This window comes from Larimichthys crocea, chromosome XVI (assembly GCF_000972845.2).
Source record: "Larimichthys crocea isolate SSNF chromosome XVI, L_crocea_2.0, whole genome shotgun sequence".
Classification (NCBI taxonomy): Eukaryota; Metazoa; Chordata; class Actinopteri; family Sciaenidae; genus Larimichthys; species Larimichthys crocea.
In genome coordinates, this window is record NC_040026.1 from 15,173,858 (window position 1) to 15,188,202 (window position 14,345).

The following is a 14,345-nucleotide window of genomic DNA, read 5'->3' on the forward strand; positions in this document are numbered from 1 at the left end:
CGTTGTGTGATGTTTTCAAACTCTCCCGGTATGCGTAATGAAAGCAAACATGGCTGCTCAGCTTTTTACCGTGCAACAACTCCGGAAGGGTTGAAGTTTACAGTGAATAAAAATTGTTTTTTTTTTTTTTTTTAAAGTATATTTTCTGGCCCTTTTATGTATGCCTTTAATGATAGGACAGCTGAAGATAGACAGGAAGCAGGGGGCAGAGAGAGGGGGAATGACACGCAGCAAATGGCTCTTACACACGAGGCGGCCGCTTAACCCACTACGCCACCGACCGCCCCTATAACGGCGTAATTAAAACAAGAAAAATCTGTTTTTTAAAACTAACGAGTTCATTTCAGCCTGTTTTTTTTTTTTATTAATGAATAATCAGTGCTTATGTGGTTTATTATTAGGACTGTTAGATGATGATGAGTAAGAGGTAGGAGACATGCTGTACTTTGCTGGTACTGACTGGTTCATCTTGTCTTGGCGTCTGCTACCACTCCCAACCCCACATATGGTGGAGTCAGCACGGAGCTCATCCTCTGCGTGAGTATATATGTGTGTGTGTGTGTGTGTGTGTTTGTGTGTGTGTGTGTGAGAGAGAGAGAGAGAGAGAGAGAGAGAGGTGTAGGGACAGAAACAAAAGAGGAAACCAAAGAGTGTGACACCAAACATGAGTGTGTGGAGTGTGGGTCCATCTGCGTGTTTTCGCTATAAGACAATGTGTTAAAAATGAGCTGCTTTGATTGCCGACGCTTTATGAGTCACAAGTGATGACTCACAATCCACCTCCCCTGAACACACTCTCACCCAACACACACACACACACAAATATACAAACACACACACACACACACACACCTCGTTCCCTCTCCTGCCTTCATCCACTGACCGTGAAGAATATGTGCAGGCAGCCTTACTCATGCATATTTACACAGAGCACACACACTCACTCACCTACTCAGCGGGCACTCTCTAAAGGTTATTGTGTGTGAGTGTGTGTGTGTGTGTGTGTCTGTTTGTCCGTCCGTTCACGTATGTATGCGTGTGTGTAAATGTCACTTCAAGCGAGGGCTGACCACTTGTTTATGCCACGCGCAGATTGTTGGATTGATATCGAGAACACTCGGACACGCCGGCAAACAACAGCTATTAACCGGACAACAACCCGCCTCAAGAGCTCAAAAGAAAAATAAATTAATAAATATCATAAACGAGCATCGCTGCCAATTACGTCCAAGAGCCACTCCTCAGTCCTATTCAGAAACATAGAATCACTCATTCACACAGAACCCTTCACGGTCTATTCTTGGCCATACAGAGAGAAGAGAAAGGGCAAAATCTGCTACTTGGCTTTAAGCACATTTTCCATCCAGATTATTGCTGCTCAATACTTTTCAAAAAAAAGGAAAAAAAAAATCCATTTCCCCCTCTTCCTTTGGCTGCTCGATACTTATGAAAATCCAATTTGGCTCCCTCTTTTCTTTCTTCCCTTCACAATTTGTGCATTTTCACCCACTCAAAGTGATTAGTGATCTGTGGATATCGTTTCCAGGGAGAATGATAGCTGTGTTTTATGGAAGAGGGGGAAAGGTCCAGGGCTCCCCATCAGGGCTGATGTCCCTTGGAGAATGACTGGACTGGGAGGGCAGACGGGAGCACCGCTGTCCCTTTGCAGATACAGGCAGTTGCTCTACATCACAGGAGAGAAGAGACGACTCACTTTATCTCTCCCTCGCTTCCTCTTTCCCTCTCTACTCCCTCTATCATTCATTCCTTCAGCTCTTCTCTCACAGGCACAGTCGCTTTTTCTCAATTTCTCCGGCAAAGACACACACACACACACACACACACACAAGCAGACACACATGCTATATATCTTTCTAAGACACCCCTTCCCCGCACCCAATCCGCCCTCCTCAAAGAAACTCATTTCAGCTTTGCGGGCTCCTCAAAAAGCCTCTTTACGCTGAGCTAACCTAAGCTAGGCTTCGTCTGCACCATTTGACAGCCTTTACATCTTAGTATGCAGAGCAAAAACACACCAACACACACACACACACACACACACACACACACACACACACGCACACACATCTTTTTCATGTGTACAGTTTCTGAAAGAGACTTCAAAGGTTTAAAAAAAAATAAAAAAATGAAATCAGCCACACAGTTTTACTTTCAGCCTATCAAAATCCAAACATCCGTAATAGAGAGGGCTCCCACTATACACGAATACACTGAATACATTGTGTAATAATGCTGGAAACATATGTTAATACATGTCGGCGCTTAAGTAGGTGATTTAAAATGCTGAGCATAAGCCAGATGAAGCAATTACATTTTCACTGCCACCTGGATGATTCATGGCAGACATTTTAAGGCAGAAACTCCAGACCTAGGAGCTTACTAAGCAATCAAAACACACACAGATAGAAATATACTTGTCAGAATAGAGATGTCTTATTGTGATGGATGGTTTGAAGACATAATTTGCGCTCTATTCAGGATATTTCTATCCACCAGCTTGCATGAACATTTCATTAAATAGTACAGTTCACTGAATACACGGCGATCTCTGTCACAATGGGAGACAGCCGTCATCATGTCCTTTCTCATCCAATCAAAGAGCACAATAGACGCAGATCAGCCTGTCACGGTCAGGCCTGTCTTCATGTGGGTCAATCAGCGCACTCATCAGCGTCATGCAGAGCCGGGACAATCCAGCAGCACCTACCTTCAGATTTTAAAAAGCACCATAGGCCAGAGCTCCTATTCAATCGCACGCATGCATGCACGCACGCTCACACACTTGCACACACATGCATCAACAGCTTACCTTACCAAACATGAAACATTCCAGTTTAACGGCAACCGCAAATGAGAAGCCGATCAGCTCTAAAGGTCTGCATTACCATACAGTACATATAAGAGCCTGTCGATACATTCAACTTCAAAACCATCCAGAACAGCCCATTAACCATACATATGAGAAAATCAGGGGAGGGGTACCTCTAAGCATTGCTAAATTCACAGAGGGTGGTGTCCCAGACAGTGAGATAAGAGGGCAGAAAAAAGGGAGAAAGAGGGCAAGAAAAGAGAGGTGGCAATGTGAGTTTTGTTCATCAGTGAACAATTTTCAAAAGTCAGATCAGTGGCACTTGTTTTTGGGCTGTGTTAAAAAAAAAATGCTGGACAACTTAGGGGTTGAGGTATAACAGCATCGCTTTGATACACATCTGTTCAGAATCACATGTGCTCGCCCAGTGTCTGAACGGGGAGCCCATGTGAGGACCAGCAACGGCAGAGCAAGACATGCTGCAAGCCGATGGAAAGCTAAAGATGAATGTGGAGTGGAGTGTTCCTGTGAAAACTGCCACAGTCATTTATCCAAAAGCACACATGCACACATATGTATGCATCATGCACACGCACACACTCAACACACTCATCCCCTCAATCAAACTCTTACACACAGATGAGAGAAAATGAAATGAGGTGGAAGAGTAAAGACGAATTCAAACCATCCATGATGTCAGTCGGTCACTCGGCCCCTTTTCCGTGACCTGGAGCTCTGCCAGGTCTAACCCAGCCAAGCCACGTCAAGCCGCACCCATCTACACCCACATCAGCAGCCATGATATATATATATATATATATATATATCACAGCAGAAGTTGCTCTCAGGCCCATCACAGCTAAGGCGGTATTTCATTTATTATTATTCAATTGTTCTACTGAAAATGTCCAAGTCATTCATTTCAGTTCAAATTAAAACTGAAATTTCTGATGAGACCAAATGAGATCGTTTTAAAGTGAAGAAATCTCAATTACAGGGTAAAAAAAAAACAAAAAAAAAACTGACCTTATTTCAGTGCCTAGAGAGACAACTTCCTCCCGCGCCAGGTGGTGATGAAGTGGTGGGGGAGGAGGGGTGGAGGGGTGGATACAGGGAGTCGTGAGTGTGGGAGTGAGGAGGAGGAGATAGGGGATGATGGTATAGCAGAGGACAACAGGAAGTGAGGTAAGAGGAGGCCATACCTTGGTCGCCAATCATCAGGTGTGCCAGACCTTAAAGGAAGACAAGAGCACAGTCAGCACAGCAAAGGTTCATGGGGCGTGGAGATGTGAGAGTGTGTGTATTCATATATATGTGTTTATGACATGCTGTGAAGGCTAAAGTAGTAAAAGTGTGTGTGCATGTGTGTGTATGAGTCCTCTAAATTATTCAAAATGTCTAAAAAAAAAGAAAAGAAAAATAAGGCACTATTTGAAGGCACTTACTCATCCTAAACAGCGAACCTACGCACAAACAGGTACGCACACAGACGTTCGCACACAGCTACGAGCTACGTCATACAGTACAATATCTCGGTGTGCCTATGTCTCTGTATCCTCGAGGTCACAGCCACTTCAGATGATTTTACACATGGGATGTAAAACTTACCAGATGTCCGCAACCCAAACCTGACATACCCACACAGACCGACATACATTTACGCCGGCTACTTTATTTCACCAACAGAAGATGTGATGAGAACATTAAGGCCAGAAAGAAGAGCGTAAAAGACAAGACGGACGTGGAAAAGATATAAATGGATACAGAGAGGGTGAGAATAAGATGATGATAGAGATAAAGGAATATGTACTTAAATAAATATTTAATAAATTTAATAACATGGAAAAGAGAGAATCAGGGAGAGGAGAAACTTAAATGCAGACAGACATAGAGACAGATAGATAGATAGATAGATAGATAGATAGATAGATAGATAGATAGATAGATAGATAGATAGATAGATAGATAGATAGATAGATAGATAGATAGGGCAACCTACCTGGAGTGTAGCTGTGCTCTGGAAAGGTGTCGCGGCCGGGCGAGGAGAGAGAGAGACAGACATTCATTAACATGCATGCTAAGCCCTTGGGTTACCATGGCTACTTACTGTACATGCACACCCGTCCAGGGTTACCGTGGTAACATACATGCAAAGTCCACACGCAAACGTCACAATGGATACCATGCTGCACTGGTAGCCAGAACTGAGGTTTGTCTATGTATATTTGTAGATATATATGTATATATATGCACACAGCAGCATTAGAATAAATAAATAAATAAATAAATAAATAAGCACAGTCGCTCTCTCTATGACTCCACATGTGTGGAAATACACTTACATAAGCGTACACACACATACCCACCCACACGTGTAGATACAGAGGGGTGGAGGGGGTGTGGGTGACCGTATACTTTCCTACCTGTATGTTTGGATTCAAGAGCCGTCTACCCCAGAACTTACCTTGCAGCCGCTTCCTCTCCCCAGAGCCCCCCGACAGATAGCATGCAATACACACACACACACACACACACACACACACACACACACACACACACACACACACACACACTCTCACTCACTCACACACACACATTCAGTCCCACAGTCTCTCTCTCACTCTCTCGCTCTTTCACACATACATACATACAAACACACACGCACACACTCACACATACACTAACATTGACTATGGCAGTAATAATGATGTGAAATAGCAGGGAAACATGTAGGGATGGATTAGCAGTGCAGGAAGACGAGGGGCATGCATGGTTCAGTACTGTAGGGACTGAGTGCGTGTGTGTGTGTGTGTGTGTGTTTGTGCGTGTGACAGTGTGCATGTGTGAAAGTGTGTGTATTCTGAGCTCATCTGAGTATTTCCTTGCCTCTGCCCTTGTGCTGGTAACATGGCAGAAACAGGTGGAGCCATTAGCATGCTAACAGCGATTTGCCCTCAAGGACAATGCAAGCCAGGCCAGGCCTAACAAGCCAGGTTCAATCTGTCTTCTTCACTGGAGGGCACAATGGCTTAGACAGTAATTATATTTATGCATAGCCCTGCCTAAACTCTCCTGGTTGTATTTTGAATATCTGAAATCATGTTTTTTTTTTTTCTCCAAACTGACATATTGTTGCGCTTTGTAACAAAACCCTGATAAACAGCCCTCTATTCGCACTGGTATGAAAGATGTAATATACTGTCTTTCAGGGGGAGATGAAGAAATGCTTACAGTATATAACAATATTATACTGCTTGCTCACAAATCTGCAAAAATATGAGTTTGGAAGAGTGGATCATTAGGGAGCCTTGAAGATAATGTGTAATTGTAAAATGCGTGCGGAAACTAGCACCGCCACAGCCAAATTGCTTATTTCTGGCTTCAAACACGGTCATAAGGATCCATTTTTTCCTCTAGCAGAGCATATTCATTTTGTATTAAAGATTCATGGCAGATTTTTTTTCTAATTTTCAGAGGGTTATAATTTTATCCCAAAAGCTTTTTTTTGTGCAGCTTCACTGAGGTTGCCGGGTTCAAGATAACAATAATTTCAAGGTACCATATAAGACATAAACCTTTATACCCGACTCTTGCCTCCCTTTTATAAAACAATGACACGGCGTGGACTTGCAAATAACGATCAGCCTCCTTTACAAAAAGACAGCTATTGTTCCACAGTATATATCATTTTACAAAAAGCTTTGATGCTGTTAACATAATAGTCTCTCTTCATTCAAAAGAGGATTTTGACCTGAGCTTTTATTCCTTTTACTCCCTTTGCCATCCACTTCATTTCTCCGAGATACAAGTTTTTTTTAGTCCAGGGTGTCTTAGTGGCAGTGAACCTGAAGAGAGATTGCTTTTGACATACTATATGTTTTTACAAGAGTTATTCACTGGAAGAGATACTGATGCATGGAGCCGGCGAATCCAGCGGTTGGAGATATCACACTGAGACGGCATCTTATCAGACAGAAATGAACAGCACATAGGGCCAGTTTAAAAAAGAACAACCCACATTTTATACAACAGCACTCCAAAACAGAATACATCATCTGCTCAATGCTCCTCTCAGAGTATTTTTAGAGAATGAGTTTCATGATTCAGAGAGGGCTAAGATAGGAACCGTGCATCGGAAACTGTTCTTGCACTCTCCTGTCAAAAGTTTATATTTTTGTTAACTGCCCATTTTTACTGCTGTTTATTTCTGTCTGAAAAGAAGATGCTCTTTTACCGGAACACTATCTCAAATCTCTTTCCTGAGCTAATGTCCACGAATTACCGTAATATCACTTCCAGTGAGTAACCGAAGAAACACATAAAGTAACCTTTTAAAACCAGTCATAAAGCCACTCTGAATTCCCCACTATCATTTAACCATAATACTCTAAACCCTGCAGCAATTTCTACCTAAACTTTGAAATGAGAAAACCGAGAAGAGACTAGTAAAAAAAAAAATCTGAAACAATGCACTAAGCTGGAAGGGATCTGTGTATTTGCATTTCAGTCTCACAGCAAAATTCAACCCCCAAAACAACTCCTTATGTTTTATCTGAAGCTGTGTTCTTATTCTGTGCAGAAACTGAGCAAAAACAGTACAGCTCAACCTATATGCATCCATCCAAGCAGACCTCCTAACCGGAACCATTTTATGAGACTACTATTACTAACATTATCCACTACTGCCAAGAAAAAAGAAATAATGTTTGCACTTGTTCTCCACAGCAACACTTGGCATCACTCACAATTGAAATGTGAGTCCATCTTTAGGAACAGAAAACCCCTTAAAAAGCTTTAAGTAGCCTCTTGTTCAGCAACAAAGTACCAGTTTAAGGGAGGTATCTGGTGAAAGCCTTTATGTAAAATGTCTGCGCCTTCTATTTAGCCTGTATTAGTATTGCTACGAGCTACCTCAGCGGTGATGTGACTAATGGTGGTGGTGCTGGAGCTTGCACACTGCGTGTGAATGTGTTTTTCCATGTGTCTGTATGTTTGTGTAACACGTGTTTGTGCAGGTATGAGTGTGTGTGTCAGTGCTGTCTCTGTCTCCCACTGTGCTCTAACCAGCAGCAAAACAGCAGACTGGATTAGACTGGCTTAATTCTCAGCACAGCGCCGCGTTTCTGCAGAGGACTGATCATAGCTTCACCTGTTTTTTATTTAATCTGTTTATTAAAAATGGTTTTAAATTTACAGTTTTGTCTGACCAACGGGCAAAAAAACACCCATATATATGAAATTTAAAATGATACAAAACAAAGCAGCAAATCCTCAAATTTTAGAAGCTGGAACTGGGAAATGTTTGGGCTTTGTCGCTTAAGAAGTTGTATCTTAAATGTAAGGCTGCAAATAACTGATGGATTAATCTGCAGATATTACATGCTTCATTGTTTGTTTGGTCTATAAAACAGTGGAAAATACCTGTTAGGGTGATGTCTGATCTTGTTTTATTCAAAATAAAAAGATATCCATATCTATTATTACATATGACAAAGGAAACCATCAAATTCTAACATCTGAGAAACCAGCAGATGTTTTGGCGTTTTCCTTTTAATTTTTCACAATAGTTGCTTACATTTATTTTCTGTCAAGCAACTAATCAATTTATTGACTAATCGTTGCAGCTCTGCTCCGATTATTAATTATTCCTCTGTCGAGCGACAAATCATTTCAGCACTTGTGAGCTACCTTCATCTCACCTGCTTGGAAAATGACTGGTCAAAGCATTATCGCCTTAAGGATGCCTGTCATACATACACACATGGACATACATACACACACGCACCACCACAAATATGTGAATACAGTAGATTTGCGTGGCAGACAGGAAGCATGAAGTCACCACTTGAGATAAAGCTGCACGCAGCAGCGAGCGAGGAGTCCGGGAGGGGGAGGTTGGCGCTGAGGAGTGGGGTTGCGGGAAGTAAAGAGCGAGGATGGACAGAGAAACACTTCTGGCATGAGGTCTTCCTATTAGTCCTGTCTCTATGGTAAACTAGGCCACCCCACTGACCACTAAACGCTAGGGTGTGATATGGTGTGTGGCTAAAGGGAGGTGTGATGCCTACAGCAAGGGTGTAGCAAGGCTGGGTGGGGTGTCAGATAGACAGGTCGGTGGCGATGTGGATGTTTTTTTGGCTGATTAAAATATATAAATCGCTGAGCTGAAAGATATCGTTGGTGTCAAAAAGACAAAACAGATAGGCGTTGCAAGCGCTATTGATTAAGAATGCAGATTTTTCTCTGTGAATGAACTGAAGCAAATCTGACGACACACACAACTAAGCAGGGGGAAATGAAAGCATTTGCGGTGCTGGCCATAACAAGGTAGCTGAGTTCATTAAGCAGCTGTTTCGTCTTTGTAATGACCATAATTACAGAGCCCTGGATATTGGCACTTGTATTGACCAAAGGCTTGTTTGACAGTATTAAAGGAGGGCGTACTTGCTGAGTTGAGATATTAAATCATTCGTGAAACAGCATTTTTCTTTTGCCTCTTCCACATAAAAGTTTTATTTTTATGTCAGACTGTTTATTGTCATAGTTCTTCATATTTATAAAGTACTACTGACAGGACACTATTTCCTCTTTTATAATGCATAAGACACAAAAACACATACTATACACTCACACATACACATACACAAGCATCCTAACGGGCTGCAAGCTGTTCAAATTAATGTCAGGCGATAGATCGTTCACGCTTCATTTCAACACCCGATGTATGGTGCCAGTGAAGGCCGTCTAGAATCAATGCAATCCATTAACACAGGCAGCCAGATATCAGCCATGTAACAGCCACTGACTTCCAGCCTCTTAGCCTAGTTCCAATTCAAGTCTCTCAGCACGAACCAACAAACACATCCATGGATCTATATTGTTGTTGTGTTTTGCCAAACACGCCAACAGAGCCAGATGAGTCAAACACTAAACTGACTGCACTTCTTGGGGGAAGGGGGCTTAGGCGTGAGCTCTGGAGGTACAAACTAAATTGGCATTATCATTGGCAGCCATAAAAAATCAATATCAAACATAATCAGTATGCATGTCTTGCACTGTTTGTGAAGGCTGCTGGTCCATACACACCACTTGAAGGTAGCTGTGAAGGTGTGAATGAAATATAGATGTCTACGCTGGATGTTTGTAATTGGAGGTATAAATTTGGAGATATGAATCCATAACAATGTGTTTTTTTTATGTATGTGTGTGTGTGTGTGTAAAGGATGAGATGTATATGATGGGTCAGCATGATTCTGGGCCTTACCTTCGCTGCAGTCGTTGCCTTGGTAACCGGTGTCGGAGCAGTCGCAGACGGCCTGGTCGTTGACCACGCTGCACACCCCTCCGTTCTGGCACTGGTGATCCGGCCCACAGCCAGCTGTTACCGTGACGCCCTCTGAGCTGTCCAGCATCACCAACGAGCCATTGATGCTAACCGCCGTGATCCAGCCATGGAAGGCTGGGTGTTCCCGTACCGAAGGGGATGTGAGGCGCAATGGCGAGGAGTGTAGATCTGGCGTCACCCCGCCCATGAAGGTGTGGCTGAATACTGTCATGTCTCTTCTCTTGCTCTTCACTTCCGCCCATCCTTCCAGTCGCCCGTCCACCTCCAGCGAGGTGTTCCTCCAGTCCCTCTTGACACGCACTGCGTGCCAGTGCCCGTCACTGACCGCCACGCCTGACTGTAGCTCGGCCGGCTCAGCACAGAAGATGGAGAAGCGCAGGCGGAGGTGGCCGTGGAGAAGCAGCAGCTCCAGGAAGTCGCAGAAGCCCTCATCATCCAGGTAGAGCAGCAGGCCCTCCTGGCTGTGAGTCCGCAGGCTGAAGCTCAGCACACTCTCGCAGCAGGCGTTCCACACTGGAAACCGCCCCCACTGGCTGGACACACCTCCGAATTCCAGCACCTCCCCTTGGGCCTGGCCCCCCACGCTGCACAGGCACAGCCCCAAGAAGAGCAGGGGGGCTGCCGCCCAAACACACACCGCCATCACACTCATACACACTCGCTCTCACACACACACACACACACACAAAAGAAGAGAGAGAGGCTAGAGCTGGGGTGTTCCCTCTAGCCTACAGCTCATGGTGGCTACTGTAGAACACCTTCTCTCCGTCTCAGGTGCAGCTTCTTGGTAGAGCTCTTAACAAGGTGAGGCTCCGACACGATACAGCTCCAGCGAGGTTCAAACAGTAGCTCCTGACGTCCCTTCAGCACGCTTGGTGGATCTTCTTCTTTTGCTCTTGGCCTGGTGTTTGTGTCTTCTCTGTGTGACGTTCAACGTCTTCTCTCCATTCAGTCTTTCATTCGTCACTTGTGACATACAAGTTTCCAGGTGTGTGTGTTTGTGTGCGCATCTTTGTCAGCGTTAGATACGTGACGGATAGGATGTGAACTCCATCTTTGTGCCCTAGATAGGGCCTTATCCCCCATGAAGGCAACTCCCCACGGAGTATGAGTGTGTGTGCGTCGGTGTGTGGCTCACACATTGGTAACGGAGAGAAATGACACCGTCATAGCAGAATTTTCTCCCCACCTCTTCCCCCTGTTTTACTAGGGCAAGACTTAAAGTGTGTGTGTGTGGGCAAATATATATATGTGTGTATGTATGTGTGTGTGTGTGTACGTGTGAGTGAGGTATGCGTGTCTCTCACTGCCACGTCATCACTCTCTCCAGCGACCTACAGAGAGAACAGAGACGGCACAATCAACCAGGGTCACACACACACACACACACGTAAACACACACACACACACACAAGCCGAGTCCGCTATTATTCTCAAATTACTCTCTCTCATGCATTTTTACACACACACACACACACACACACACACACACACACACACAGATTGACATCACATTGTTACATTTAACAGGCCTAAATCAACACACACTCACACACACACACACACACCCACACACACACACACAATAATGACTTATACTAAACATATGTAGGCACACACACACATACACACACACACACACACACACACACACACACACACACACACACACACACACACACACAAACAGCATCTCCCATCATGCCGCAGGAGATTTTTATAAGGTGGCATACCTGGGACTAACATCTTTTTTTTTTTTTTTGTAATCACGCCTAAGATAAAACAAAACACGTTCATTAACGACTTTTTTAAAATAAGATTTTAATTTTTTTTTTTTTATTTAAGTCATTTCGTGAGCACCTCGTGCCTTTCCCGTTAGCTCCATCACAAAGAGCGGGAGCAGCACCGAACGCGCGCTGCTGCTGCTGCTCTGCGGCGGAGGATGAGGAGGAGGATGAGGAGGATGACTCAAACCCCGCCTCGCTTATCGAATTAACGGGCTCGTTTCTAACAACGAACACAAGCACGCACAACACATTGGCTGCCAACACCACACACACACACACACACATATACACCACACAAATAAAATATATATATATATATACATACAATATATAAAGACAGTATAGGCTACACAACTCGGTTGTCTTGAATCAAAGCCGAAAAGCGGCGCACATAGTTTTGATAGATGGGTGAATGAATGCGGTTGAAATATCGATGTCGATTTGCGGCCATACCTCTCCCATTTTTTTTCTCTCCTCTCTCTACGCGTTCCGTTACTTGACTACACCGGAGGATCAGTCACCACCTGCGCTGAACAGCTAACCGAAAACACGGCGAATGCTTCTTTTTTTTTAATTAAATTTTATTATTATTTTGATTATTATTGACACGGTTTTTATTGGCTTTCTAAGCTCTAACGGTAAACGCCTCGGTGAATTTAAAAAAACAAAAAAACAAACATCAACCCAGCAGCGGGTTTTTTTTTCTCCCCCCCTTCAATGCGGGTACATTAAGGCTGGACCTACCTCACGCACATCCTGTGGTTCCGTGGCAACAGTGCGGCGCGCGGCTCATCGATTTCCCTTCCCATTTGAGGAGAAGCTCAAAACCGTGAGAGAGGAGAGAGAGCACCCGCTCACCGGGTGGTAGATGGAGCCGGTCTACCGGACAGGGACAAAATTATCACAGGCTCGCCTCCAGGCGACAAGGTGCTATTGGTCTCCCCCTCTCGCTCTCTCTCTCCCTCTCTCTCTCTCTCTCTAGCTCTCCTTCCCTCTCTCTCTCTCTCTGTCTGAATTAATGTCTCTCTCCCTCCTCTCTCTCTCTCTCTCCGCTCTCTTGAGGAGGAAAAGGTGCAGTCTGATGCCCTCCGCGAGACTCGGCAGAGGGAGCGTCACGTGGTCGTGCAAGAGAGAGAAAGTGTGTGTGTGTGTGTGTGTGTGTGTGTGTGTGTGTGTGTGTGTGTGTGTGTGTGTGTGTGAGAGAGAGAGAGAGAGAGAGAGACAGAGAGAGAGAGAGAGGATGGGCGGGGCCGCGCGCTGCTGCAGCACCTTGGACAGCGCGCACTCACCGCCCCACACGAAACAGAAACGCAATTACCGGAGGCAGAAAATAAGGCGAGAACCGGGGGTAGATCCGAGTGATTAAATCCGTGAGTGACAGTGACGATGGCCCTTACGTCTCTCGTGCTACAGGGGGCGAGTGTAAAGGAAGACAGCGATTCAGTGAACTGTGTGAGGGGAGGGGGGTATGTCAATTTATAAATCTGTTTCTCTCCCTCACGCACATTCTCACGCACGAACACTGTACTTATGTAGTACTAGCCCCTATAGTTCAAATTAACAATGTTGTTGCACATTGTGTTACTTTTTAACGTTTCCTGTGACCACATGAACAAAATCAGCTCCATAACAATTGTTTTTTTCCCCCAAGTTTGGTGTAGAAGATCCCAGAAGACAGATCCATGTCCCCATCCAACAATTTTGGGATGCCAAGTGATGAGGTCTGGCTCTCAATTGGCGTCCCATTTCATCCTAAAATTGCTCAATGGTGTCAGGGTTCTGTGAATTTTCAGTCAAGGTTTTGCAGGGAAACACTGTTATTTCACAGATTTTCCCTGAATTATTAATGACTAAAACTTTACAGTTATTATCTGTAAACTAGGTTACAGAAATAACTGAGTATTGTGTACAATTTTGAAAAACAGTAAACTACTGTAAAAAATTGTAGGTCATAGGGTCATGACTCTGAAATTTCAGGCAAGCTTTTGCAGAGAAACGCTATTGTTTTACAGATTTTTGAATTTTTGATGACTGTAATCATTTACAGATAATGCCCGTAAATGTATGATTTCCTTTTGTAGTGAATAATATTAAAGAAATCATAGAATCACAGAAAATAACTCAGTTCTGTTTTTAAAATAGTAAAGTAGTAAGTATTATAAAATAATAAAGGTAAAACTTTGTTGTTTCCTGTTCCAACAAGGTTATCAGGTTCGTAGCAGTTTGTTTTTCCCAGTTTGGTGTGGAAGACATTTACTTGCCCTTATCAACAATTTTGAGGTGAAATCAAAGGTTACAGTGGCCCCTGCAGCCAGGATCCAAAATTTTGTGGAAAGTCTTCCTAGAATTGTGGAGAAATACTACATTTGCAGATAGCATAGTA

The 14,345-nt window shown here is 43.9% G+C and overlaps 1 protein-coding gene across 12 annotated transcripts in view; it reads right to left on the minus strand.

Annotated features, from left to right (window-relative positions):
- Positions 1-13,091, minus strand: part of nrxn1a (neurexin 1a) — a 63,226-nt gene extending 50,135 nt beyond the window's left edge. For 3 of the 12 annotated variants that reach the window (XM_027289745.1, XM_019268015.2, XM_019268013.2), the window contains exons 1-4: positions 12,707-13,088; positions 10,095-11,509; positions 4,830-4,847; positions 4,033-4,062 (exon numbers count right to left, since the gene is read on the minus strand). In XM_027289745.1, the coding sequence (XP_027145546.1) occupies positions 4,033-4,062; positions 4,830-4,847; positions 10,095-10,827 (781 nt within the window). In that variant the 5' untranslated portion in view covers positions 10,828-11,509; positions 12,707-13,088. Of the gene's footprint in view, positions 1-4,032; positions 4,063-4,829; positions 4,848-10,094; positions 11,510-12,706 lie in introns of all 12 variants that reach the window. The other 9 variants (XM_019268018.2, XM_019268017.2, XM_019268014.2 and 6 more) reach the window with 8 other exon arrangements.
- Positions 13,092-14,345: the final 1,254 nt, after the last annotated feature.